This window comes from Urocampus carinirostris, chromosome 16 (genome assembly GCF_059441175.1).
Source record: "Urocampus carinirostris isolate Australia breed hairy pipefish chromosome 16, RoL_Ucar_1.0, whole genome shotgun sequence".
NCBI classification, from domain to species: Eukaryota; Metazoa; Chordata; class Actinopteri; order Syngnathiformes; family Syngnathidae; genus Urocampus; species Urocampus carinirostris.
The window spans coordinates 25,788,912-25,814,156 of NC_142364.1; the positions used below are offsets into that span (position 1 = coordinate 25,788,912).

Sequence of the window (25,245 nt, forward strand, 5' to 3'; positions counted from 1 at the left end):
GTGAGTTGGGCATGCTCGGTGTTTTCCCTCTTGAAGACAATGCCAATCTCATTGGTCTTCTTCACACTCAGGTACAGATCTTTGCCATAACACTACTGGGCCAGCCTGCTCACTTCACTCCTGTATGTTGTCTTGTCACTGGTGTTTATGAGACCCACCACAGTTGTGTTGTCTGCAAACTTAACGAATAGTTTGGAACTGGGTGTTTGGGGCCAGCTGTGGGTCAGCAGAGGACAGTGTACAACACCGGGGGGGCCCCAGTGTTCATTATAATGGTGTTGGAAGTGTTGCTGCCTACTTGGAATTGCCTGCGCTCCCCCTGTAAGCATGATGAGCAGCCGATTACACACAGGGGTGTTGAGTTTTTTCCGATCCATTTTGTGAATCAGCTGCTGGGGGAATATAGTATTAAATGCTGAGCTGAAGTCAATAAACAGCATTCTGACATGAGGGTCTTTGGCCTCGAGGTGCGTGAGAGCAATGGATACAGTAAGCTAATTAAATTGATTAAAAGATTGATACATAAAACTTATCACTTAGTTCTTGAAATGTGCGATTAGTATGATCACGTTCTCTATTAGAGGTATGTCAAAAGAATTTATAGGAAGTATTTAAGAGCACACACAGCTTTTGCTTTTTTGTCCCATTGTTTTTTTCATCCTTGCTTACCATCACCATGCCATTCTTACGTTGAATTCAGTAATTCATGGTCTTGTTCCCAGGATACCTAAGTGATCTCATCTTTACTCAGCCTATGTGCGAATATACTGTGACGCTTTGCATTCTTACAATGATCAGTTTGAGCAAGTTTTTAAACTCTGGCGCAATTATAGTTTGTGCAGCCTACATTTATGTAGCTTTGATTACTTTGGTGACTGAAAATTCCCAAAAACTTTGTCTGCCTTTTTCTTTGAATTATCCATTACTCTACATGTGTCAAACTCGTGGCCTGAGGCCTTAAACGGGCCTGCCAAATCATTTTATGTGTCTTGTGAGAGATTAAAATGTCTGGAAGTCTAATAATTCAAAACTCAAAAGAGTGCCCCAACAAAAATACATTTCCCACATTGCCTGTCAACTACAGTACTATCTACCCTGGTCATATCCCTGGTCATACCGACTACAGTACGGTATCTGCAAATTGGCGAGTAAGGGCCCCTACTTGCCAAAGTTTCCATTTTACTGCCAAAGAGTGAGTTTAGGAATAAATGACATAACAAGCACACAAAACTGTAAAAACATCAATCCCCCAACTTGTGTCCAGGGAGCGCACTACCCCACGCCTACCCCTTCCTCAACCAGAGCCAGCGTGAAGCCTTTTCAGCCGCTGCCATTATATTGTTGATGGCTCTTTGCCTATGCAGTCCACAAATACCAAGAAGCCCAAGGACACAGTGTAAGGACCTGCCTGCAAAGGCCCTGCAGCCCACCTCTATAGGCTCGCAGCGGGCCCCCCACCCATTCCTCCACTATTCAGGCACGAAATCAGCGTACTTTGCCCTCTCCCACTCCTGTGCTTAGTCCGTCCAGTCTTCCCATGGTAGCGTTAGCTCAAGGAGCCCAACCTGCTTACTCGCTCCAAACATCAGCACCATTTCTGGCTGGAGTGTTGTAGCTGCGATGATGTCTGGGAATCGCAACTGCTTCCCTATGTCCACGAGGAGCTGCCAGTCCCTTGCAGTTGTGAGCAGGCCCCCATGGAGGGTTGAAGTTTCTCTCCTGCTCGGACAAAGGAAATTGTGCCTCAGGTTTGATGTTACCGCTTGCTGGTCTTGAATTGTGTAGATTGTGTCTACTATTGCCTGCAGGACCTAGTTGTGGCCAATGTTCCCTCTAAACTGTGCGCAATTGCGCACTACCCAGAGCTTTTCCGCGAACAAGAAAATCTAGCCAGCTCACAAAAATGAGGGCTCTAAATTGCTTATTAAAAAGCGAATTAAGTCAAAGTCACAGTGCATGAAGGTAAAAATACACAGGTTCCCCTGACGTTGTGTTCTAAATGCGGTATTTTGAAGTAGAACGAAGTTGAGTAAAGTCAGTAGTTTTTTGAGAACCGGCTTCTTCGGCTCGGCTCACTAAAAGGAAGGTTGTTTTTGCTTCTTTCATCCCGATAAGACCAAATATCATGTAAAATTATGCACAAAATGACTTAAAGGAAGAGGGAATAGAACAAAAAAGAAAAAAAATACCAAAATAAAAAAGTATTGAAAAGCTGAGAAAAAAAGAAACAAAATGCAGAGAAAAAAGAAGGAAAAATTCAGAAAAAAAGCCATAAAAAGGAAAAGAAAAAAACAAAGGAAAAAAAGTAAATAGAGAACAAAAAGAAAAAAGTAACAGCTAGGAAAAAAATAAACACAATGAGATTTTTTTTAAAGGAATTAAAAAAAATAAAGAAAAAAAACAGGGAAAAAGAAGAAAAAGTTTGTGTTGCGTTCAAATAATTTTCAATTATATCAAGTCAATCTTGTTGCCAACATTGTACTTCCACTAAAAAATGTGATTACATACAGTTCTGTATCGTGCAACCGACTAAATAAGCCACCCAAAAATGCGACTAAAGACACCAGGGAAAAAAAATGGAAATCTTGTGAAAGAATTGTAAAAACAAATGACGTTTGTAGACTGTACAAGCTTTGCAATAGTACATTAGTCAATTCATTCAAAAGTGAAAAATTATTTTGCATTGCTGGAAACTTAGCAAAATGTTTGATAATGACTTAGTTGCCACACTTGGGATTGCTGTTGCTCACTGTTGTTTCAAGCTCACCGACCTTGTGTGAATGCTCAAAACCGTGTAAAATTAGAGGGAACATTGGTTGTGGCGCCACCTAAACCTGCCATCCCCCAAGGCCTTTGAGCAACACCTGAGAATATGTTCCAATGATCCTCTTTTTTGACAAAGCTGACCCACCGGTTTATCTATCATGGCCCCAGGTGAACAGGTTGGCAGGGTGTGGGAGGACATCATACACTGATTTGACCAGGAATTTGAAGTGGTGTGGCTCCGCTTTCCAAAGTTCGGTCGAGGTGATGCTCGTGCCATCAAAGTGCTCCCACTTTATCCAGGCCCCTTGATTGCTCATGCGCACCACTCTGCTGAAGCGCTCCTCTTCCACCTCAATACAATTAATCTGTTATCAAAAGATATGTCCTCGTTTTTTAGCTGCATTGAATCGAATGCAATCACGCTTCTTCATCTTCCACATGTGTGTTTGTGTGTGTGTACTCTATTAAATAAATAAATGAGCAAAGCACTTCTGTCTTCCTCAACGCTTGCGAGACATGGACTTTCACAACAAAACTGGAAAAGAACATCCAGGCCATGGAGATGTGATGCTACAGGAAACTTGTAGGCATAATCTACTTAGCCCAAACAAAAGAGTGCGCAAACCCTATCAGAAGGCACATTGGACCCTATGAAGAACTGTTGACAACTGTTTGCAACTGGAAACTTCAGTGATATGGTCACGTCACACGATCATCAGGACGGACCAAGATAATTCTCCAGGGCACAGTCCAAGGGGGCAGAAGTAGAGGAAGACGAAAAAGAACTGGGCCGACGACATTTGGGAATGGACTGGTGCAAACTTTGCCAGGAACTGTCTACAGTGCACAGGGCTGTCCAGAGTTGCGTCGTCATTGGTGCCCGACGACCCATACGGTTCAGGAATCCGTGAACCGGGATTTGTGTGTGTACTCTTTTAGAAAAATAAATGCAAAAAAACTGGGCATGGCGTAGTAATAGTGTTTCTGCTACATATAAAGTGTAATGTGATGTTCACAAATGGGAAGTGACACTCCTGAACAGTGTTGAAGGATCCTTAATCCTTTCATAACCTTGCCCCTCTCTACCTCCCCAACTTCCTTCACATTGCCACGCTTTCCCGCATCCTCAGATCATCCTGCCTCTATCTCACTTAGCTCAATGGGGTGCATTGCTTTCAGCCGCTCTGCCCGCCAGCTCTGGAACTCATTGCCGCCTGACTTTCGGGATTCCGCCACCCTGTCTACCTTCAACTCCGTACTCTAAACCCACCTCTTCAGACTCGCGTTTTCATGATCATCTGCCTCACATACCCCCCTCTTTTTAACTCTTCTGTGTTTTTTGTTGCTGTCTATTACTTGCTTGTTTTATTCTTGTTTTATTCTTGCTTTATTGTTGTTTGGGACTCTGTGTACAGCGACCTTGGGTGCCCTGAAAGGGGCTCTGAAGTAGAATGCATTATTATTATTATTATTATTATTATTATTGTTATTATTAAATTACTTTTAGTGAAATGTAAAAAAACACTGGGTGGTCAGTCCCCCAAAGCTTTGAAACTAAAATCGCCCCTACATATCACATATTTAGTTGAGTTTTTTTGTTGCTGCTATTATTTTTTGCTTTTATTTACTCAAAAGAACCAGCTAAATGCTAAAGTTATGGGGCGAAAAGCTCATAACAATGCAAATACATAAAAAAGACACTCAGAGTACTCAGAGTTCATTCTCACTAGATTATTAAAATGTTCATGATGCGTGTTTTTCTTGCCGAAATCGCAAATTATTGAGTCTTTCCTGGACAGCCAATCACAGGCCTTGGAAATACGTTGACTCCATTGGTGGCCTGCGCGCCACTAATCCAGAGAAGACTACATGGCAACGAATGGAGGCTCACTCTGATTGGACAAATAATTCTACACACATATACTTCAAAAAGGGGAATGTAGACTTTAATGATACAGTTTCATTAAACAAAGGTGACAGATAAAGTCTTGAATTTACACCAATATTTTATAAAATTTAACACAAGAATTAAAAAAAAAAAGTTTTAAATCGCAGTTTTACTTTGCAAAATCCTGTAGTTTGCTGCGCATGCGTCTACACATCCCCAGCAGCAGCAGGTAAACCAAACCACCATGGCGGCCAGAGGCCATGTGCAGGACCCTAACGACCGGAGGCTCAGACCTATATACGGTGAGCTTCGGCTTGCACGTCGGTTTTGCTTGAAAGTCGCTGCACTCCGTATTTGTACGCACGTTTCCTAGTTGGGGGGATAGCGGTTTTGCGGCCCCTCCATGGGCTACCGCGGGTTCCGACATCCCGCTGCGCCCTATGACAGTGCACCGTCCCTGGGATTGCTCCTGTGAACCCAGCCGAGGGTGTCCTCCGCTACTATCATGATGTTTTCGTGTTTATACTGGAAAAAAGTAGACGGTCATGCACTTTCGACTGCTGTTCTGGGCTCTGTCGTTCTGCTTCCCCGGTGCGAACAGGCTCTTATTTGACAGCTAGCTGCGGAGGCTAACATGTCGGCTAGCACGTCTTTCATGGACTGCGCCTCCATTCCCCTCACCCTGTTTTTACCACAACTTGCACAGTATATGCCGGTTAATAGCCGGCCAAGTCTAGCCCACCGTGGGTGGGCTCCTGTTTTTCTTTTGCCACTCTTGTACCGGGAGTCGAAGAGCTAATTGGTTAGCTTCATGTTAGCATCCCATTCCATTCAAGCCAAGCCGGCTAACTAGCGTGGAGCTATCACAGATATTACGCTTATGGACAATATAATTTAATTATTTAGGACGGTCTTTCCCAACCGTTTTTTTCCTTAAAGGGACAGTGTGTATTATTTGACCACTACATGTCGCTGTATTCTGTTGTGCAGTGGTTCTCAACTAGTCTGACTTGAGGACCCACCATTCCACACTGAAAAGTTGGGACCTAAATAAGGATAAACAATTCCACTTTTTAATTTTATCACACTCTTTTATTCACGGTACTAGAGACGCTTGTCAGCAAATGGAGAAAACAGAAAGTCGCCCTGAAAGATATAAAAAAACGCAAGAAAGTGCAACGAGGGAAACGAATTTGAACACAAAACGGCCAAACCCACTCTCCAGACGAAAGTTAATCTTTCAGCAGCACAGTTTATCTCAATGTAAGACTTTTGATGATTTGATAAAACTTATCAAATATGTCCTCTGTGACTAGAGAAGATCAACAATCGCTGTCTGTGGCAGTTAATTTTGGCAGGCAGCTGTCCCGAAGACATGCACACACAATACAAGGCAATTCAGGCTCCTGCCATGATAAGAATGGTTTTCGGTGTAATTTGGAACTTAAAACTAATCAATTTAGAAGAATTAATTCAAAACACTTACCAGAGATTGTTAAATTTGTAACCATGAACTTAACATTAGAATTAAAATGCCATGTTTGGGACTTAAAGCTGTTCCTTGACAATAATGAGTAAATTTGAGGGTGGTTATGTGCAGGTGATATCAGTGTATGGCACTAGTATTGATTGACTCTTCTTACCCCGGCCACCACCTCTTTGACCTGTTGCACTCTGGCAGGTGCTACAGGTCCCTTAAAACAAAGTAACAGGTTTAGAGACCGTTTCTTTCACACGGCCATCACCACCCTTAACGACTGAAAAATATGTATCTTGTCAGTTGACTTGAAAAATGGGTATTTGTTGCTGCTAAATGTTAGTGGGCTATTGTTATGACACACTTACAACTTGGGCCAGTCTCCAAGCACTGCCTTGTAAATATGTTTGACTATTTATCCGAACAACCCCTTTATCTTCAGAGTTCGTACGGGTGTTTGAAATCCTTGGAAATATCTGAATTTGAAATTGGTGTTTTCAAGGATTAAAAAGTGCTTAAATCATATGCAAAGTGCTTGTAAATGCTTGAAATTGTTGCCGTGTTTCTCAACAAGTCTGCTTAAAATGATGCAGACACTGCTTTCTGGTGGCTCCTCTTTACCTTTGCCTTTGCTTCTACTCTCGAGATAAACGGCATCTAGCATTTTCCTATGAAGTGTCATTGCCCTCTACGGGTCACGCCCAAGATCACAGGTGCATCCTACACCTTAACAGGGTACTATGAAATGTGTACAAGTGCAAGGATTATGTCTCAGTTATTGGCATTTATTGTGGCTATACCCAAAATTAAGGTTATGTTTCTCAGTGGTAAATTGTATTAGGAAAAACTTCCTACAACTAAATATGTAAGCTACATATCAGTCATTTTACCCACCCACCATATGGGGAGAGATTTGTCTAAAAAAATATTTACTCTTATATTGTTCAGATCTACAAATATATTCGCAATTTACTCAAGATCTAAAAACTAAATATCTTGATAAATGCACATGCAAGATTAAAAATTGCATATGTAAATCAAAGATATATTTTTAAATCTGCAAAATTCACACTTCACAACGGATTTATTTTAATGATACTGCAGAAATTGATGAATTGGCTTCATAAGTCTTTAAAAAGTGCTCGAGTTTGGCCATGAAAAATGTGTACGGAACCTGTATCTTATTTTTCCCCTTTAAGTGTATATTTTGTGACTATCCTGAAGCGCCATGTTCAATCTTGTTGTAAATTATGTTCACTAGGTAATCATCACTGACAATTAAGACAATTCTAATTCTAATCAAATATGGGAGAAATGTTATTTCCGCCTTAATGAAACTCTTTCATGATTTGTGTTCCCCTTTAAGACTACCTTGATAATGGTAACAACAAGATGGCCATCCAGGGGGCGGACAAGCTGCTGAAAAAACACAAAGACTTGCACTGCGCGAAGGTAATGGCATTTTCTTACGTCAAAGCTGAAATGCGTCATGACCTCCCACAAGCATTCATCTAATCCCCCTTTTCCTTATAATTGCTTCTTTTTTTCTGTCTTCTCCTCTTTCCCCGGCAGGTGCTTAAGGCCATCGGTCTACAGCGGACAGGCAAGCAAGATGAAGCCTTCTCTCTGGCGCAGGAGGTCACCTCTCTGGAGCCCACGGACGACAACTCCTTACAAGCGCTCACCATCCTCTACAGAGAGATGCATCGGCGTGAGTACACCAGGAAGGAGCAAAGTTTTGCGACATTTTCTTTGTTGACATGTGTTGGTTCCAGCTGAGCTGGTGACCAAACTGTACGAGGCGGCGGTGAAGAAAGTCCCTCTCAGCGAGGAGTATCACTCGCACCTTTTCATGGCGTACGCACGCGTTGGCGAGTACAAGAAGATGCAGCAGGTAAGACCAAATTATTTTGATTATTAAACATTGTGTAAATTCTTATTCGTGGCTCCACAGCTGCAAGCATTCATAGCATTCTATAGTACTCCATGAAAGCTTACTGATAAAAATGAATACACTGTTGATCAGAAATGCCTTTATCGGGTTTCAAAATTGGTTTAATCTGTTAGTTAAAAGGTAACGGTAATTGGATAAATCTTGAGTAGACAAAAATACTTATATTAAATAGTATGGATGGGCAAGTAAAGATTTAAAGGACCACTCTGTGATATTTGACAACCAGATGTTGCTGTATTGTGTAGCGCAACTGAAAATGAATGCTACAAATACAAGGGAGAATACAAACTACGGACACTCTGTAACCAAACGGTAACCCCATTGTTCTATCTTTGCCCAGCTTTTCACGAGGTTTTTGGTTTTAGAGGGTACCCATAGCAGCAAGACGGCAGATTATCATGTCATCTCCCTCTAGTTGAGCATTATGTAAAATTAATTCAAATTTCTCAATCTATGAGAAAATGCACGTATATCTGATGTTCATGTATTTTTGATTACGATTTAAACAAATTTTGTTCTTTCAATGGATTAAGTTTCTTTTTACCAACAGTAGGCGCTTATTAATACACACTATCGCTTTAGGGTAGGGAACCTATGGCTCGGGAGCCATATATGGCTCTTTTCATGAGTACGTATGGGTCAGAAATAAAATGTAACTATTGCACATCTCTTTGGCATTCCAAAGTTAAGTGATTTCATTCCGATTTTGGTCCATATAAAGCCGAAGCAACTTAATGCAGAAGTTTGATAAGAAACCATTTAAACTGATAAAGACGCTGGCAAACGACTTTGATTGGGTGAGCGGTAGAGGTCGGCGGATCCCTGCACATGGCGTAAGGCACTTCCTTCTCTCTCTCTCTCTCTCTCGCTCAGTGCAGTCTACAGCGAAAGTGAATATGACCATACGCTTATCGTTTGCAGTAATTTGTGACCTTTTTACAAAAGAACCTTGCATGCACATTGTTTTCAAACCGTTATTAAGGACAAATTTCATGGAAAAAAATTGCCACAACACTCTTAACTGAAGGTGGAAGACAAATTGTAAATGGCATATTTACATTGATTTGGGACACAGGATTTGGCATTATCATTTCATACATTTGATTAAACCATCAAATGACACACAGTGAAATAAAATGTGATGAAGAATTAGCTTTTGGCTAGAGAGTGTTGGGCAGTTTTTTTCAATTTTGTCTGAAAATATATGATGTGGCTCTCTTAAATTATTTTTAAAACATTTTTTGCTTTTATGGCTCTTTGGGTCAAAAAGGTTCCCAACCCCTGCTTTAAGGCCTCAGTTTGATGTTGTTTTACAATGTTGGCTGACATTATCTGCTGCCCTCTGTTGGCCGTTTTTGGACCAGGAACTTGACATTAGAACAAATTAATGGCCATAAATCTTTCTTTAAAAATGAGTAATTTTGGGAGGGGGGTGTTTATGTGCACGTGATATCAGTATTGATCATTTTCCAAAAATTGCATATCATTATGCCTGCAACAAAAAATGGTATTGAACTTCCATACCGGATATCGATCCACCAGTACATACAGTCCCATCCAAAAATAAATACTCAATGAAATATTCATTCCAATGAAATGTTTTTTGCATATACAGTGAAGTGGATAATTATGAGTTGAATAATACGTACTTTCGTCTTTTCAGGCAGGAATGGCCTTGTATAAAATCGTTCCCAAAAATCCCTATTACTTCTGGTCCGTCATGAGTCTGGTCATGCAGGTACTTCTTAACGCCAGAGCCTTTAACACATTATTTTAACGATTCATTTATTACTGTAATTTAATGTGGTTTTCAGGCAATCTCGGCACAGGATGAAAAACTCTCTCAAACAATGTTCTTGCCGCTCGCGGAACGCATGGTGGAGAAGATGGTCAAAGAGGACAAAATCGAAGCAGAAGCTGAGGTAAGCGCTTGGACCTACGCGGGATGTTTCTCTAGTTTTGAACTTCAAAGTGGGAAAATTCATTTGGACAAAATGAATAAGTTTGGTGAACTTCAATTTGAGTTAATCTCTTAGAATGCCACTCCGCCACATTTTTCTTTTTTTTGGACTCTTAGAATTTTGAGATTTGAATTTAAGGCATGACTTTAACTGTTTAAAAACTTTTCATAGTATTTCTGACCTGATAATTGGAAAATTAACTCCGTGATATCGTCAATAGCAGTGAGTTGTGTAATTGGTCATGCCTTATTTTAAAGATGAAAAATCATATGTGGCTTTTAGATATTTATCATAAAAATGTTATGTTTACGAAGCTATAAAGTCAAATGTAACCAAAAATAATGAAGCGCCCCCAACACATAGCCGAGAAAAATCGTCACTGTTTGCACACTGGTGTCCCCAAACTATTGCTATTTTGTGTTTTATATTATTCAAAGTGCCGACTGCCGTGTTATTACAGGTTCAGCTCTACTTCATGATCCTCGAGCGCTTAGGAAAATGTGAGGAAGCGCTGCAACTGATCAAGGGTCCGCTAGGAGGTGAATACTGATTTACCTTTGTCTTGCTTTCTCCTGTAACACCTCTGTGTACGTTATCTTGGCTGCAGAGAAGCTGACCAGTGAACTTCAGAGTCGAGAGAGCAAATGCATGATGCTGTACCGCAGACTTCAACGCTGGCCCGAATGCAACGCACTGGCCCACAAACTCCTGCTCAATAAGTGAGAAATGTCTATGGTTTTCTTTTCTCTTACGAGTTTCACTATCGGGCCGGGCCGTCTTTAGCTCGTCTTCACTGGCTCTTCTGACTGATAAAGACCAAGGTGGTATTATAACGTCAACAAAACTTGCAATAAAGTCATAATTCTACTTCAACTGTTTCTGACTAAGTCAAGTTCCAAATGGGACTTTTTTTGGGGGACAAACAGATTTACAGTGTTATCTGGACTATAAGGCGCACCAAAAAACCCTATATGTCCAAAAATTTAAACGTGCGCCTTATAAACCGGTGCGCCTTATATGCGGTCTAAATTGGAAATTGGTTACTGCATATTAAGGAAGGGCTGCAACAATGAACCGTTAAAATAGATTAAATTCGACTACTAGAAGTGTTGGCAACGACTAAGATCATCGATGTACGCGTGTCGAGCACGTCAATTCAATGCAAATAAGAGCCCATGCTTGTAGTACCGCCTTGGTCCAGAAGAGGGCGCCAGAAGCTTGTATGTTGATGCACCAGGCCATTTTAGAGCCAAATCCAAATGAATTAATAAGGCACTTTTCAGATACCAAATTTCACCTAAAAGTGCTTCATAAAAATGGTTAATGTACAATAAGATGCATAAATTGTGCTCATAAGTAGATAAAGACATATATTTGACCAAAAAACCCTTAATATAATATACATTTCATCATTTGCCTTACTTAAGTTATTGAATATGTATTTCCCCAAATCTCTTAAGAGCAATACAGAATTGCATATTCGACTGCAGAAGTAAACTATTCTGATTGTGCATAACGCTGGTTATGAAGAAGATACAAACAAGCAGTTTATAAAATCCAACATGTCCGGGCACTCCGGTTTCCTCCCATATTCCAAAAACATGCATCTCAGGTTAATTGGCCGGTCCAAATTGTCCCTAGGTGTGAATGAGCGAGTAAGTTGTCCGTCCCTGTGTGCCCTGCGACAGGCTGGCAACCAGTTCAGGGTGCCCACTGCCTGAAGATGGCTGGGATGTGCTCCAGCACCCCCGCGACCCTACTGAGGATAAGCAGTGCAAATAATAATAATAATAATAATTTCCTTGTATTGTCATTCTGTGTAACAATGTACACAGAACGAAATGTCGATTGCACCTGACCCGTTGTAGCGAGCCGATGCAGCCGCAGCCAACAGAGGGCGCCGCCGACCACTTTTTAAGTCTTAGGAATGACTCGGCCGGGGCGCGAACCACCGACCTCCCAGTCTCAAAGCGGGCGCCTTACCATAAAATGGATGGATGTTCAAATTTGAAGCATTGATAAAACTTAAATCCCTATTATTAGTATACAAAGCAATTAATAGATAATGACTTTCAAATATACTTAATTTACATCAGTTTAAAAAAAGAATTTACTCAACATACTTCTGATAAATATACTAAAGTTTAATTTATCAAGACTATTCTTTTTAAATTTAAATCAACTTTCCAATTTTGCAGCCCTGATGATTGGCAGTTTTACCTGGCCTACTTTGACTCGCTTTTTCACCTCATGGATCAGTCGTGGAGCCCCTCGGAAGATGGAGAAAAGTGAGTGCAAAGTGTCCATTTTTTTTCACAAATGCAGTTTCTGAGCTAGCTTCACAGATACGATCCTCTCGTGTGGCAGATTAAGAAAAAGTAAATGAGGAACTAGATTTCAAACAATACTTGTGATGTGTGCAGCAGCTCAGAAGGTGCAGTGCACCACACAGTGGCCGAGGTGATGAGGTTTGTGGAGGCAAGGATCACGGGCGAGGACGACAAAGATGCCCGCTCACTGCGCGGTCCTTATCTTGCACGTCTGGAGCTCATACACCGGTTGCGACAAAGAGGACTTCCTCAACAAAGCCAGCTAGGTAAAAACGCAAGAGGATTTTTTTTAATATTATTTTAACTAATTAAATGCCATACGATTTTTTTAAATGGGAAGAGTAAGTGACAGCCAATGTTTCCCATTTCAAAGGCCTACAGAAAATATAATTCTGTAGCTATTTAGGCATAGGACATATCAAAGGAAAGCTTCAACCCTAATCTTTCATTATTCATTCATTCATGTTTCTAGCCTTTACCATTGTTAAGGAAACTACAGTAGAATACTGCTAAGTTTATTGAAAATGCTCGTTTTCAAGAAAACTTGTAGAAAAATATTTCATTTTTATGTTCATCTCATCTCATTAGCCGTACCGCTTATCCTCATTGGGGTCGCGGGGGGGCTGGCGCCCATCCCAGCCATCTCCGGGCAGGGGACACCCTGAACTGATTGCCAGCCAATCGCAGGGCACACAGGGACAGACCACTCATTCGCTCATTCACACTTAGGGACAATTTGGACCGGCCAATTCACCTGAAATGCATGTTTTTGGAACGTGGGAGGAAACCGGAGTGCCCGGAGGAAACCCACGCAAGCACGGGGAGAACATGTTGTATTTAATAATAATTAGGGCCAGCAAGGTAAAGACTGGTTAACACGTCTACTTCACAGTTCTGGGTCCCTGTTTCGATTCCAGCTACCGGTCTCCCTGTGCAGAGTTTGCATGTTCTAGACATGTGGTTTTTTTTTCTAGGCACTCTGGTTTCCTCCCCATTACAAAAACATGCATTGCAAGTCGATTGGTGGGTTAAATAGTTCCTAGGTATGAGTGAGCGTGTGATTGGTTGTCTGTCTCTGTGTGCCCTGTGATTGATTTCCAATGTGTTTAGGGTTCCGGCTGCCTGAAGACGGCCAGCCCCATGACCCTAGTGACGGGGGTTTTCCGGGTGCTTGAAAACCTTGAAAATCCTTGACTTTTAATGTTGTTTTCAAGAAAGTGTCTTGAATCTTTGGTGAAGTCCTTGTAAATGCTTGAAACTGGCTATGTTTCTTTACAAGCCTGCTTGAAAGATGACACAGACACTGCTCTCTGGTGGTTTCGCTTTGCCTAATGCTTTTCTTCGCTCATGATTAACAGCAGTTGGCATTAGTTTGTATGGCGGTCCTGTGAAGCGTCATCGCTCCCTACTGGTCGCGCCCAAGAGGACAGGAGCATGCTCCATTTAAACAGGGCCCTGTTTAATGTGTATTAGTGCAAGGATAACATCAATTATGGACATTTATTATGTTCCATGCAAAATAAATTAAGTTAGCCTGTCCCATTGGTATATTGTTGTGGGAAAGATTTACTGAAACTGAAAAAGTAATGTACATATTACTGTTATTTTTAACCAACAACTATACGGGGGGAGATTTTTCTCGTTTTGTTCAAATCTAACAAAAATGCATGCAATTTAAGCCAGATGTAAAAAAAAAAAAAAAAAGAAAACCAAATCTTGATTAATGCAAACGCAAGATTAAAGATCGGATCTGTAAATTGCAGATATATTTGTGGCTCTGCAAAATACATGATTCATACGCGAGTTCTTCTTTTAATGGTACTGGAGAAATTAAAATATTGGCTCTGAAAGTCCCTAATGGGTGTTTGAATTTGGCCATAACAAGTGTATGAACCCTTATTCATTTGTTCATTTATCCATAAGAGGTTCAGAAAATAGATGGATGGAATAATAACAGTTATCATGTGTTTTTGTGCATACAGGAGAGCCTTTAGAGCTGATGGTACAGTTTTTTGTCAAGTTTGGCGACAAGCCTTGCTGCATCACAGACCTCAACATTTACCTCCACTTACTGGCTGCAGAGGATCACTCGCAGGTGAGCCACAGCTGGGCGCCATCTTGTGCCGAGACTTTCAAATGTCAATCGCGTATTTTCACCTTTCTGGGTTCAGTTCATCAACCGGCTAAGCGAGGTCACCCCTTTGGGCCAGCGGAGGCCAGACGGCTTTGCCTTTCCGGACGACACCAAAGCCCTGCAGAGGCACCTGTGCGTGTGTCAGCTGAGTCGGGCTCTTGGCCTCCACCACACTCTTGATGTCGCTGCCAAGCTGAGAGTCATCGCCGAGCTCAAGGCTCACTATCGGCATGGTCTCAAGTTTGGTGAGGAGGATGCATGCGGCATGAGTTGTTTTTTTGGGGGGGGATGGGAAAGGTACCAATTTTTTTTTTTTTTTTTTTAATATTTAATCGTTTTGGGGTTTTTTGTCAATATTTTGTGTCTGGTATCTGTAATGATGACAATTAAGTATCACTATTTATCACTCTGAAGTAATGTTTTATCAAAATCTTTTTTTTTTTTTTTTAATTTTTCCAGAAAAATAATTTTTAAAAAAAACACATTGACTTTTTCTCAATATATATATATATTTTTAGAAATCTGACAGCAAAGTTATTTTGATATTTATTCCAAACAGACCAACATTTCTTAATAAGAATGAATTATTGTTCCTCCAGAGCCAATTAATTTAAATGTCGGGTTCTCAAAGATTTAATTTCAGGCCTGGTACTTTTTAATCGGTATATACTTCCCCTTAAATGTCATCAGGAGACACGTTTTGTCCCGTTACACAGACGACCTCTAGCTGTATGTTGTAGTGTCCCCTGTGTTTTATGTTAGATTTTTGATGACACAAATACTATAAAAACCCTTTTAAAATGCGAGAACTTCCTACAGCTCAACCAGATCAAAACAAAAGCCTTAGTCATTGGTCCTGAAAGTCAGAGAGAGAAACCTTTACCAAAACTACAAGATTGTACACCTTCAGATTGCCTTAAAATGTATTGTATTTTTGACTGAGCTCAATTTTTTACCACATATGAAGAATATAACTAAAATTGGCTTTTATCTCGAGAATATAACCAGAGTACACCCATTTATCTCTCGGGCAAACACATGCATGCTGGTGCTTGCTTTTATATCCTCTCGTTTGGATTATTGTAATACCCTGGTCTACGACTTTACCAAAAACAACATTGCGAGTTTGCAGCTACTACAAAATTCAACAGCATTGGCTCACGTGTACGTTCCAGGATTGATATTGAGATGCTTTTTCTAGTTTTTAAATGTCTTACCAGTCTTGGGCCATCCTATCTGTCTCGTTTGAATACATTTAACAATGGTTTTTATCTCGCAAAAAAAGGCAACAGAGTACCGAGGAGGGTTTTTTTCCCCACCACCTGGAAAGTCATATTTTATATTTTCTTTGCCCTCTGACAGGGAAAAATGCTCTGAAGACGGAGCTACAGTTTTCCGACATGTATTGCCTAATGGCGGCTCACATCTACATTGACTTGTGGACGGAAACAGGTGGGTAATGTCACTTGTTCTAGCCCACTCACTCTCATTAGCGCCCTTTTTCCCTTGTCACTCTCTCACGATGTGCATTTGTGTTTGTATCAGGAGACGAAAGGATGGCATGGCACTGTCTGGGCCTCCTCCAAGAGGGCATGTCCAACAGCCCGTCCAACGCTCAGTTCAAGCTTCTGCTGCTTCTGCTATACTGCCGCCTTGGCGCTTTTGAGCCAGTGGTGGATCTCTACGCCAGTCTGGACGCCAAGCACGTCCAGCATGACACCATCGGTTTCCTTCTGACACGCTACTCCCAGGCCCTGGGACAGTTTGCCGCTGCGTCGCAAGCCTGCAATTTTTCTCTCAGGTTTTTCCACTCCAACCAGAAAGATGTGAGTCTGTCCTTGCAAATTCTTCTCAGACATCTCCCTTCCAAAAATAATTTAAATAGGAAAAAGTGCAGCATTAAGTTTTGGGCCACCGACCTATGCCATAAATACCGTATCTTCTGGACTGTAAGGCGCACCCAAAAACCCCAAATTGGTGCAATTGGTTGTTCATACTGGTGTATTATCATATTTGAGTAATTATTGATCAAGTGGCATTTCCTGTTGACAACAATATCATAACAATGGTGGCAACGGGCATTCTTGCCACATATCGGCAGTAAGAACACTGAATCTTAACCACCAGGCCTCTAAGCATATAAATGACATTGGAAAAGGCAATAGGTCTTATGATCACATTATTTTTAGTAACAGTACCAGATACATATGTAACAGAAATCATTTGACAATTGGTCAAAAATTCGGTTTCACTTTTTTTTTTAGCTCAAACTAAGGATTGTAAATGACAAACATTAGATACATCCTGCCATGGGTTTATTTATATCTTTCAGGATGACCGAATTACTTCCTACGATGCTTAATTGAGCTCAGAATCTTGTGCGCTTCGTGAAGACTTTGGGAGTTGGCGATACAATACTGTTTTTCTGTGGGCCCTAATCTTTTCTGTCCCAAAGACCGGTTTAATGTCTGACAACAACATGGTACCATGACTAAAAATTGTTCGACAATGACATAAAACCTAATGCCATTTCATGTGTCTTCTGTATCACTAGTGGCCCGGTGAGTAGGACTGGGCGCTCTCCCGGCCGTGATCTGGTTTCAATTTTTGCAGTTGTGATCAGTTATATATATTTTTGACTGATCAATCAATGCATAGATATGATAATTGTTTATTTTCGGTGCAACCATGGCCTTCACTGTAATTTTAATTATATAGAATCGATATAGTATAGACCTTACAATCGTGTGTGCATTCTATATGAAAAATAATCACAAAGATTAAAGGTCCGCCTCATAATCTGGTGTGCCCTATAGTGTGGAAAATATGGTAATTTATAGTCATTTGTTGGTGTCATTTGATCAATTAATATTCCTGCTGCAACTCAAAGGCCAGGTAAAAAAATTAACACTAGTAAATAGAGAAAAATTGAAGAATTTCAAAATTCCTTTTGACAACTTCCACCCTAAAAGCAGATCAAATAAAATGAATTTATTTTGCCCTTTCCCTCCAGACCTCTGAATACATCATCCAAGCGTATAAGTATGGCGCCTTTGAGAAGATCCCAGAGTTCATCGCCCTCAGGAACAGGCTGAACCAGTCGCTGCACTTCGCCCAGGTCCGCACCGAGAGGATGCTGCTCGACTTGTTCCTCGAGGCCGACCTGTGAGCAACATCACCCCTACATACCCCCTAAACAACCAATTGTCAGCCCCCATGGCCTCTGTTCAGCTTTATGATGACGCTGTGTTTTCTGTGTTTTTTTTTTTTTCTTTCCCGAAAATGTTGTTTTCCAGTGTGTTGAGTCTGGAGGAGAGTGTGAAGGCCATGTGTTTGTCTGCAGAGGAAGATGACATTCCCTGGGACAACATGAGGGACAACAGAGACCTCACGGTGTTCACCTGCTGGGATCCCAATGAACGGTACAAAACACATGCCACTTATCACACTCCCAGTAGTTTAGGTTGCCAATTTGTCCCCAGTTGAGAAGGTACTCCACATGTTATTCACAACGACTTAAATTGTACAACTTAAAGTAGGAAGGGACCCAATAACTCATTAAATGCCAGACATTTCTCTCACAGGAAGAGCCAGTGCCTGCCAATTTTTTGTCATTTTTGAAGGCCTACAGAACATTGAGTTCTTTAGCAATATAACCATTGAACATATCAAAAAAAGCTTGAACCCTCATCCATCATTAGAAAAAAAGGTTTGTTTCTAGCTTTTAGCATTGTTTAGTAAATGACAGTAGAACATTGCTAATTTTTTTTAAAATACTTGTTTCAGAGAAAACCTCTGAAAAACTACTTTTTTTGAAAGGATTATTTCAAGAAGAACTTTAACTTTGGTGCTTTTTGTGTGTGTGATACCTCCAATATCAGAACAATGCTTTCCATAAACACAAGGGCACTTTGCTTGCAAAAACTTTTTATTGCAACATCACTGAACTTATACATCAACAATGCATAAACCTTTCAGTGGCCAATGTTCCGGTGACAGTATCACACCATTTGAGTCGCGATCGTGTTCCTGCATGATCCCTTCTGCTCCGAAGATGTCGAAGGGAATTAGTTATCTTTTTTTAGAAGGATAAAACTCTTGAGCATTAATTGTCTGTACTTATCCATATCTTCACTACCTTGACCACACTGCTTCAATACGCCTAAACTCACCATACTGGGCCGTCCACACACTTCAATTGATGGATAAAGGAAGCAACACGAAGTTGGGACTCCCTCGATGCATGAACAAAGATCTGATCATTGCCACTGCTGTCATCCAATAGTGATTTATCTTACTGAAATAATTCCCAGAGGCCAGACCATACACTTTCTAATAGTTTAAAAAATATATTTTTACGTTTTGACACCTGTGGACAATGCTTCAAAAAAACACATTTTTACGTTATGGCACTGAATAAGTTTTTTAAAAATATGGACTTGACATCCAAATCTTTACCAGCACTAATTGACTTGTAAACACGCGGTTTCTTTAACGGTGACAGGAAGTTGAATGAGGAACACCGGCGACAATCACTGGAGGAAGAGCGTGTGTGGCTGCGTTTACGCTCTCTCACACTGCGCATCCTCGCCGTGGTGGCGGCACTCGGGCACAAAAATTCGACGCAGAATTCGCTGGCAGCAACTGAAAATGGCATAGCGGAAAAAACTTCAGTGCTGCACAACCTCCTAGACCAACTAGGTCATAACCTGCAGACAGCCACGCAACTTACAGAGATGCGCACGCAGGTGAGTAATCAAATAGTAATGGCACGTGTCCTAACTCGGAATAATAGAAATTAGCACAGTCATGACCAGCATTACCTTGGAAAAGTACAGTTAAGCCCGTATTTCAGAGCTCACCTTATTAAAAGCCGCATGCTCAAATTTAAGATTGAAACTCAATTTTTCATTGTGCAAGACGCACCGGATTTTAAGCCACAAGCGTTTTTGATCATAACTCCCACTGCTGTTCAATTCAAATGCGTAAATTGTGAACTTGATTTGTGGGTGTAAAAGTTGAAATATTGTAAGTACGTAGATGATATTGTTGAGGCACCATAGTTCAAGCCACGTTGTTGAAAAGCAGAAATGTCGCAGTTTGTAATCCAGGAATTTACTGTAGGTAATTTCCTAAAAGCTTGCAACTTATCAAAATTATTTTCCAGAACGCTTTTCAGTAATGTCCATTTTGTGTTTTTCTTTCAAGAATGTTACCAAAGTACTGACCCAGTTACTACAGTATAATTTGTTTTATGTTTTAAAATATCTGAAAATAATTTCAAATTATATAAACCTTTTTTTCCTGAGTGCCATATAAAGGAGATATGAAGAATACAAATCCAAATTTTTAAAGACTAATCTATCAAGCTGACTTCATTTTCAACTATTTTGGGTTTGTCAAAAACCCTGTGACCACCTAAGAACGTATCCGCCTCTACTGAACAGCACTCAAATTCCAAACTTACTTTCAAAAACAAAAAATTTTGTCAAGAGTAAAATTTTTCCATGTTTACCATTTCACATTGTGCAGAAAGTGGAGGAAAACATTTTTCTGAATAAATTGTTACATTTTCTGGTGTTGAATATTGTAAATAGGTAATTGACGTCTTGGCATATTTTAAAAATGTAGTCAATTGATTAAGACAAAAATAGTCTTTTTTGGGGGGGGGGGAGTGGTTTATCAGTAGGCAGATGAAAAACATTTTCGACACCCTTGCTGTAGAATGACATCCTTTCCTAACCACGTACAACGGTGCGGTGAATTTTCAACAATGTTTTTTGAATTTCAATGTGCACCAACAGTACCCATTCTTGGGACCGCCCGCCACCCGCCTGGCTGCCGCTCTGTCTTGTGGCAGCTGCCAGTGTCAAGCTGCAGCTTTACAACTCTCACTCCACGTGCATGAGCTGGACGGCGTCGGACTTGGTAATTGCCATCTTTTGTTCCATTGCGTCTGAAGTTGATGGACTCTAACCCAGACTTTTTCATTTTACTGACATGGTATAATGCAATATAATTACAACTAAAAACTATCACATAAAACATAACTTGGCTATTAATCAAATCAATTCATTTATTTTTTTATCAAATTGAGGGAAGGAATTTAAGAGTTTAATTTGAATTACTCGAACCAGGTGCTGATTATCAAACCGTATCTGCCAACAGTTTAATTTTGGAAATTAAGCAAATTAGCCACTCGTTATTTGTAGGTGTTGTTTTTCACACGTCACAAATGTTACCATCCATTACCTGATTTAAATTGTGTTTTTCTTGCCTGAATTTTTTGGGGCGTATCAAAAGTGTGTATCCTGTGTTGATAAGCAAAGTAGCAAAGGATTGCGTACTTGCATGTGCATCATAAGGAGCTTGACAGAGGCTGCAATGATAAAACAAGCCAGGAAATGGCAGCCATGGGTATAAAAAGTTCCAAATTCCATTCAGCTCCTTTAAATAAGAAAAAATATATTTTAGATGATCTAGGTGGAATAGAAAGTTTTACTCAGCATTTCTTACTTGACAAATCTGTTTCCTGTCAACTTTCCTAGCAGGGTTTTTGTAATGGAAATGAATTCATAGTATTTACTTATTGACTGAAAAATCAATTCACATTATGGATGTATTCTGGATTATTTGGTTTGCTTTTTTTGATTGAATTCTGAGACTTTTCACCCCCTGTTAGATGAGTCGTGCGAGCTGCAAACGCAGATGTGCAACACCTTTAAGTCACTGGTTGTTCAGCTTCAAGGTGAATGCCACCCCTCCCACTATTCTTCTGCGTCCTCGGCTTCATTTTGTTTCTTTTGTGTCTGCTGCAGAAATGCTGAATAAATGCAATGGGGACCTGCTAGACTTGAAAGACGGCAAATTAAATATCCGGCCGTCCTTATTAGAAAACCTTGTCTTCTTTGTGGAGGTGGGCATGCATGAGCTCGCGCTTAAGCCCCTTATTTGCCATCGCATTCGTCACGCTTGGCTCGTTGCGTTTCCATGCAGACGGTGTGCATAGTCTTGTGGGTCAGCGGCTACTGTACCAAAGTTCTGCGACCGCTCAAGTCCAGCCTGCAAAAGAAGAAAAAGAAGAAAAAGGATGCAAGTACAGTTCAGGTGAAAAAAAAATCTTGCGTGAAAGCAATCCCAAATAAAAATACTTGCAGAAGGAGCAAGGTATTAAAGCTTCTTTTGCTGGTCCCCCCTGCAGCCGGCGGTAGTGTGTGGCTTCCAGGAGTTGACGGCTAGTTTGCAGGACTTGCTCGCGCAGGCTCTGGAGCACATCAAGAGACAGGAAGTTAGCATCACTGCGCTCAAGCTGGCTGATTTGTCCCTGGAAGATTCCACACAGGTCAGTCAATTCTTGTGTTTGAGAAGATGTCGGGGATTGAAAAGATTTAGGGGGCACTAATCCCCATGTACCTTTTCTGAGAATTATTCATCATCCTTAAAGTTACATATATATAACTTTTTTTGAATTATCCACCCATCATTGTTCTTTGTTTCTATTTCTTTGTGTCGTTCCGATTCGGTCCTCTCATGCAGCGCCAAGTTTGCCTTTGAGCGCAACAATGTGGGCTGTTGCTGCGCAAGAAAAAGACTGAATCCATTGTCAAGAGAAAAGGAAACAAATGACAATGACAATGAGCTTGGGTCAGGCTCGGGCTTAAGATCTTACCTCTGTTTTGGAGGTATACCTCATAATCCGGTGTGCCTAAAATTCCAGTAAATACAGTAATACAAACTTTAACAACTTGTTGCAAAGTACTCTGTGAGCGTTGTGCACTACATGCTGTGTACTTCATTTGAAGGTCCACCACTGCACTCTGAATCTTGTTTATTTCCCGTCTACTTTGCTTTTCCTCAAAGGAAGAGTCGACGTTCGCAAGGACGGCCATGGACAAGCTGCAGAGCAGCCATCTACGTTCGCTGCAAGAAGTGTCAGAGCTGCTAAAGAAACGAGCGGACTCTCTGAAGAACCTTAAAATCTGAACGCCGCCACACTTGTTTGTTTGCCGTCAACACATTTCCGGAACATTTTCAGCTCGTATTGCGGGTGTACGCTCACTTCAATGAAATCGCCAATCACCAAGCTACATGGTGGTGTCCAGACACTCATTTTTAGTCCAGCTAGTAAATTATTGTACATAATAGGTTAGTTTTCAGTAAATTACTGTTTTTGTTTTTTCGCTTGATCACTCGCGCTCCCGTCTCGCCTTAGTGTTCGCGTGCAAAGACGGAGTTTCACAGCGGGCCTTTTTTCGTCCTTTGTTTTATCGTGTGTTTCAGAAGGAACTCAAGCCCCTCTGTAGTCATAGTATTACAAAAAAATGTATGAAAATTAGGTAGTGCCACTTCCTACTAGAAATGGCGACAGTGGCACAACCATGTGACATCCCCAACAACCAGCAAAACATGACGGATGCAAATTTTTTTTGTTTTTCTTAATGCAAGCTTGTTGCGTTTTAGTGCGCAGTTGTTTGATGTGTGGAGACTGATACGAGAGCCCCAAAGGCACTGAAGTTTTATGCAGTTCTGTCCTGTGTGCGGGGCATTTAAAATAAAACACACTTTGGACCTAATTGTAAAATAGAGGTAGGAGCAGTTGTGTGTGAGAGTGATGAAAAGTGAGTTAACACAATGGATCTCAAATTGTTACTGTTTTTCTTCTGATTTTGAATACACACTGGCTTTTCATGCAGTCCAATTTTTTGCTCAAAGACTTTGCTTATCCGGATGGTCAAGATTAATGCGATTGTGGACTCGTATCACTAAGGAGATTGGGGAGTAATCGTGTGAGTACTTCTTGGCTCCTTTGGACTCCCACAGGGCTGGAAATGGCTTTTAAAATGGATGTGGAGGTTCTTCTGGTCACTACCCTTCACCCACGAAAGTAATCTGTACACACAGCAAGCAGCATTGAATGCTGCAGATTACTCTTCTTTCTTTTGCTGTTTTGGCTATTAAAGAAGATGAACTTGTGTGCCTGAACATTTAAAGAAGCTCAGCAAGTTTTATCAAGCCATCCAAGCTGCAGCTCTCTGTCAGCTATTTTGTTATATTTGCAGGAAATGCAAAAAAAAAAAAAAACATCAAATAATGAAACCCACATCAAATAAGAAACTTTTTAATATTGCGTCCTGTTGGGGTTTTCAAACAGCTTTTTATTTCAGCAAATTAGACTTCCGGTTTAGTCAAAAAGATGTTAAGTCAATTTCTGGGTTATTGAAACTGTATAAAACTTGGAACTTTGTTCCACCTTGCTGCTATCTCCTGCCTTAAAGTCATGATTCCAGCCTCAGTCGGTTCATTCATAGGGAAAGTGCATACATTTTAGACGCCATCTAATAAATTTCCATCTTTTGGGGGGTTTGGTTTGGCATTTGAATTCTACTAAAGCATTCTTTTTCATTCACCATTTTCATGCTACACTGACCAATAGAAATAACCCCCCCCCCCCCCCCCCCCCGTTAAGAATTGTCACCACTAACCATAGTTAACGAGTCAATTTTGACCTTGTGTCCTACTCAGTCCTGACCACCAACTAGAAAGAGGTATTGCTTAATTTAGTATTTACAACATTCTGTTAATCATGTGCATCCATAAGCCTATATTCCCATTGTAATTTGAATTTATGGCCTTGCAACACGTAATTGCATTCTATACCCTTAAAACAGGTCACTGGAGATCAACACAGCATATGAGTTTAAAAAACAAAGAACAATGATGGTCACACATACATACATATATGTATGCGCATATATGTGTGTGTGTGTGTGTGTGTATATATATATATATATATACAGTGCATCCGGAAAGTATTCACAGCGCTTCACTTTTTCCACATTTTGTTATGTTACAGCCTCATTCCAAATTGTATTAATTTAATCTATTATCTCAAAATTCTACACAAAATACTCCATTATGACAATGTGAAAGTTTTTTTTTCCTTTTTTCGAATTTATTAAAAATAGAAAACTAAGAAATAACATTTACATAAGTATTCACAGCCTTTGCCATGAAGCTCAAAATTGAGCTCAGGTGCATCTTTTTTCCACTGGTCATCCTTGAGATCTTTCTACAGCTTAATTGGAGTCCACCCGCAGTAAATTCAGTTGATTGGACATGATTTGGAAAGGCATACACCTGTCTATATAAGGTCCCACAGTTGAGTGTGCATGTCAGAGCACAAACACCAAGCATGAAGTCAAAAGAACTGTCTGTAGACCTGCGAGACAGGATTGTCTTGAGGCACAAATCTGGGGAAGGATACAGAAAAATTTCTGCTGCTTTGAAGGTCCCAATGAGCACAGTGGCCGCCATTATTCATAAATGGAAGACTTTTGGAACCGCCAGTACTCTTCCTAGAGCTTGCCGGCCTTCTAAACTTACCGATCGGGGAAGAAGGGCCTTAGTCAGGGAGGTGACCAAGAACCCGATGGTCACTCTGTCAGAGCTCCAGCGTCCCTCTGTGGAGAGAGGAGAGCCTTCCAGAAGGACAACCATCTCTGCAGCAATCCACCAATCAGGCCTGTATGGTAGAGTGGCCATACGAAAGCCACTCCTTAGTAAAAGGAACATGGAAGCCTGTCTGGAATTTGCCAAAAAGCACCTGAATGACTCTCAGACCACGAGAAACAAAATTCTCTGGTCTAATGAGACAAAGTTTGAACTCTTTGGTGTGAATGCCAGGCGCCATGTTTGGAGGAAACCAGGCACTGCTCATCACCAGGCCAATACCATC

General features: G+C 40.8%; 1 protein-coding gene across 2 annotated transcripts; it reads left to right on the forward strand.

Annotated features, from left to right (window-relative positions):
- Positions 1-4,862: 4,862 nt before the first annotated feature.
- Positions 4,863-23,492, forward strand: naa25 (N-alpha-acetyltransferase 25, NatB auxiliary subunit). 2 transcript variants are annotated; one of them, XM_088319772.1, is made up of 23 exons: positions 4,863-4,956; positions 7,498-7,583; positions 7,704-7,842; positions 7,907-8,025; positions 9,749-9,823; positions 9,900-10,007; positions 10,507-10,585; positions 10,654-10,765; positions 12,245-12,334; positions 12,470-12,642; positions 14,359-14,471; positions 14,548-14,755; positions 15,873-15,962; positions 16,056-16,336; positions 17,524-17,675; positions 17,807-17,932; positions 19,015-19,258; positions 20,315-20,438; positions 21,193-21,258; positions 21,329-21,426; positions 21,507-21,617; positions 21,712-21,852; positions 22,371-23,492. In XM_088319772.1, the coding sequence occupies exons 1-23, from the start codon at positions 4,899-4,901 to the stop codon at positions 22,491-22,493; spliced, it is 2,916 nt and encodes a 971-aa protein (XP_088175898.1). In that variant the 5' UTR covers positions 4,863-4,898; the 3' UTR covers positions 22,494-23,492. The 2 variants fall into 2 exon arrangements, with proteins under 2 accessions (XP_088175898.1, XP_088175899.1); XM_088319773.1 differs by having other exon boundaries at positions 12,473-12,642.
- Positions 23,493-25,245: the final 1,753 nt, after the last annotated feature.

Coding starts and splice junctions, on each gene's coding strand:
- naa25 (XM_088319772.1), top strand. CDS start 4,899: ATGGCGGCCAGAGGCCATGTGCAGGACCCTAACGACCGGAGGCTCAGA. Junction 8,026..9,748: donor AGTACAAGAAGATGCAGCAG/GTAAGACCAAAT, acceptor TCGTCTTTTCAG/GCAGGAATGGCCTTGTATAA. Junction 20,439..21,192: donor GCTGGACGGCGTCGGACTTG/GTAATTGCCATC, acceptor ACCCCCTGTTAG/ATGAGTCGTGCGAGCTGCAA.